Source organism: Buceros rhinoceros, unplaced genomic scaffold (assembly GCF_000710305.1).
Source record: "Buceros rhinoceros silvestris isolate BGI_N320 unplaced genomic scaffold, ASM71030v1 scaffold20231, whole genome shotgun sequence".
Taxonomy (NCBI): Eukaryota; Metazoa; Chordata; class Aves; order Bucerotiformes; family Bucerotidae; genus Buceros; species Buceros rhinoceros.
The window spans coordinates 6,139-8,971 of record NW_010396343.1 but is presented as its reverse complement, the minus strand read 5'-3'; the positions used below and the strand labels follow the sequence as shown (position 1 = coordinate 8,971).

Sequence of the window (2,833 nt, the reverse complement as noted above, 5' to 3'; positions counted from 1 at the left end):
TGCTACAGAGTAATCCTTGGTCTATCAGTCCTTGCCCAAGTGCTGACTGCAGGCCGTCCACTACACCCTTTACTACTTGTATTTTAGCACGTTATGCTAAAGGTGACGTTGGTTTAGCCAATTAGAGAGACCTGGACAAAGCAGTGGAAAACACTGTGCAGCCAGCAGTGTTCTACAAATGGGGAGTCATGCAAGAGTCTTGGTAATCCTGATGTGAGAGTCTATGTCCCATTTATTATTACCATTTGTATCTGCATATGGGATGCATTTACAAAAGCTGACGTGTGGAAAAATACCAGAGCAATTGAAGATTTCCACAGGATCTTCCTTGATCAGCCTTGGGTTATCTGCTACCCTCTCAGAGTCCTTCTGTGTATTTTGTACTAGTGGTGCTGCGCTATATGAAGAGCAATGGGAAGTTGAATTCGGTGATCTTTAGTAACATCCAGCTGGCTGATGGGAAACCACATGCTGTCATCTTGTGGCTGAGTGGCCTGCAGCAGGAACTGAACACAATAGAGCTGTATCTGGACTGCCTGCAAGCAGGAGTCGTTCAGGACCTGCCGAGAGCGTTTTCAGCACTGTCTCAGAGGTTGGCTGCAGTAGAGTTGCGCACTTTCCAGGAGAAGCCACAGGTAAGCAGGAAAACTGGGAGCCGGCTGATCACTTAGAGGGGTCACCAGGTATCCTTTGGATCGCCAAACTCAAATCTCATCCCTTGCAGCAGCTGAGCCCGGTGCAGTGGTGCTTCAGTAATTTTATCACAAGTATTAACTTGTGAGATAAAAGTAAATATAAGTTCTCTGTGAAAAAGGAGAAGTCTTAGCTTCACTGCACCTAGTAATAGGTAATATAAACACTATTTTTAGCTTATAGGTAGTTTAAACACTTTTTTTTTAGCTTATTTTAAAAAAAAAAATTACTGCTTCCCTCACTTTAGTGTAGGTGTTTCTTGAGGAATGACCTTCTTGCAAGGACTTAGCTGATGCAGTAAGGGCAGCTCTTCTTGTCAGCTTCTACAGCTGTTCAGTATGAACAAGCCTTGGCTGTGTGTGAGGCTTTCCTTTTCATAATAAACCACGTAGACTAAAAAGACAAAAGAAAATGCTGTGGAAGTCCAACCCCCATCTGTTTGACTGCTTTTCTTCCTCTGTCTGCCAAGGAGGGGTTGGCATAGCTTCTTGTCATCTCCATATCAGCACTCTGAGGTAAACAATATCTTCCACAAGTGTCTTCCATGACCATTAATGCAAAATATGCATTAGAAGGTGCAAGTGCATTCTGCCTCCAAGATTTGGAGCCCACTTGCTTTGTTTCATCGCAGGCTTGAAAATGAGCCAAAATTATGTGGAGAATCATTAAGGTGTGCGCACATTCCTGACATGAATGTAAACCTATTTGAGCAGGGGGAAATAAGACTGCTTTGGGTACAGTTCAACAAAATCATTCTTATGTGCTGCAGTTATGAACTTTCTGGTATGTGAGATCATATGAATTGGAATAGTAAAACAAAATTTCCAAGTAAAACCACAGCTATGTGAAAATCTTCAAGGCAAATATTAGGGATTTTATCACAGTTCAGATGGTGATAGGTGGTCCTGGAGGGGACAGTGTAGGAGCCCTGCATGCTTGGGAAATGGACAGCCTCTCTGAAAAATTAATTTACTTTGTCTGATTTCACATTTCTTCCATTGTTGTACCAGAATTGTGACCTCTTTTTTTCTTGTGAGTCCAGGATACGCTCGATGAGCTGAAGCTGGTAACTGGAGGAACACTTGCCCAAGTGGGGAACCTGCAGGATTGTTTTCTTCAACAAATTGAACCTGTTTCTCAGTACCCTGGTAAGGCCTGCAACTAGCAGTTAAAATTATTCCTTAGGATACCAGTGCAAAGAAGTTTATGTGATGAATATTAAAAATATGGAGAAGCTCTGTAGACAAGTAATAAGTCCTGTTTGTCTGAATTACAGCCATAATAATTCCCTGTAAGTGTTCTAGAAATAGTTCAGATTGGAGAGAAAAAGGTCACTGCTGCTGGTGATAAAGCAATGAGTTGTAGTCCTAGTGAAGCAAAAGTCCATAATGATTAAAAGAGGCTTTTTAGCCTAATTTGGAAGACAAACTTCTGTGATCGTAACATATGTTTAAGCTAACACAAACAGATTAAGTATTCAAATTGCAGGCAATTTCAGACAGGAATTACTCCTAAATGTGATACACTGTTACAGGCTCTATGAAAATAGGTAGATGGATGGAGCAGCAAGGCCTGTCAATGTACTTATCCACATGGTGTTCATATTTTGTTGATCATTGGAGTGTTCTTGAGAGGAGAGGAACAAGAGGTGAAGAAGGACATAGGAGGCTGCAGAGCACATTGGTGCTATAGCTAGAAAGTCTGTGGGTCCGCATGGGAAAAGACATTGCACGCCAGCCACTACTCCGGCTGCAAGTTAGCCAAGGCTTCTGTCACCTGCTGCACTGGAAATCTGCTCCAAAACCAGTTCCTTTACTGCCTGTGCTGTGCATTGTGGAGACTGAGCTGGGAGCAGGGAGGAGAGGAAGGAGTTGAGACTACTGGAATTCCTGCAGGTCCCTGGGGGCCTTGGTGCATTCCCCTGTGATGGATGGGTGAGGGTGCTCTCTAACCTTTTGAGACAGCAAACCTGGTCTAGACTGCCCCATCTGTACCCCTTCTTAGTCCCTGTCGATCTGCCTTTCTGCAGATGGGTTCACACTGTGCATGCAGTATGTTTTAATATGTGACAACCATGGGGGGAAAAAAGTGAGGTCAAGGTTTGAAATAGAATCCATGAGAAGTTCTCTTTCTCACACTC

General features: G+C 43.2%; 1 protein-coding gene across 1 annotated transcript in view; it reads left to right on the top strand.

The window, feature by feature from the left end:
* The window catches only part of LOC104501986 (thrombospondin-4-like), a gene marked incomplete at both ends in the record, with an annotated part of 14,440 nt that overhangs the window by 5,493 nt on the left and 6,114 nt on the right, over positions 1 to 2,833 (top strand). Inside the window, 2 exons of the mRNA XM_010145888.1 lie at positions 388 to 635; positions 1,736 to 1,841. Coding sequence (XP_010144190.1) covers positions 388 to 635; positions 1,736 to 1,841 — 354 coding nt within the window. The remainder of the gene's footprint in view (positions 1 to 387; positions 636 to 1,735; positions 1,842 to 2,833) is intronic.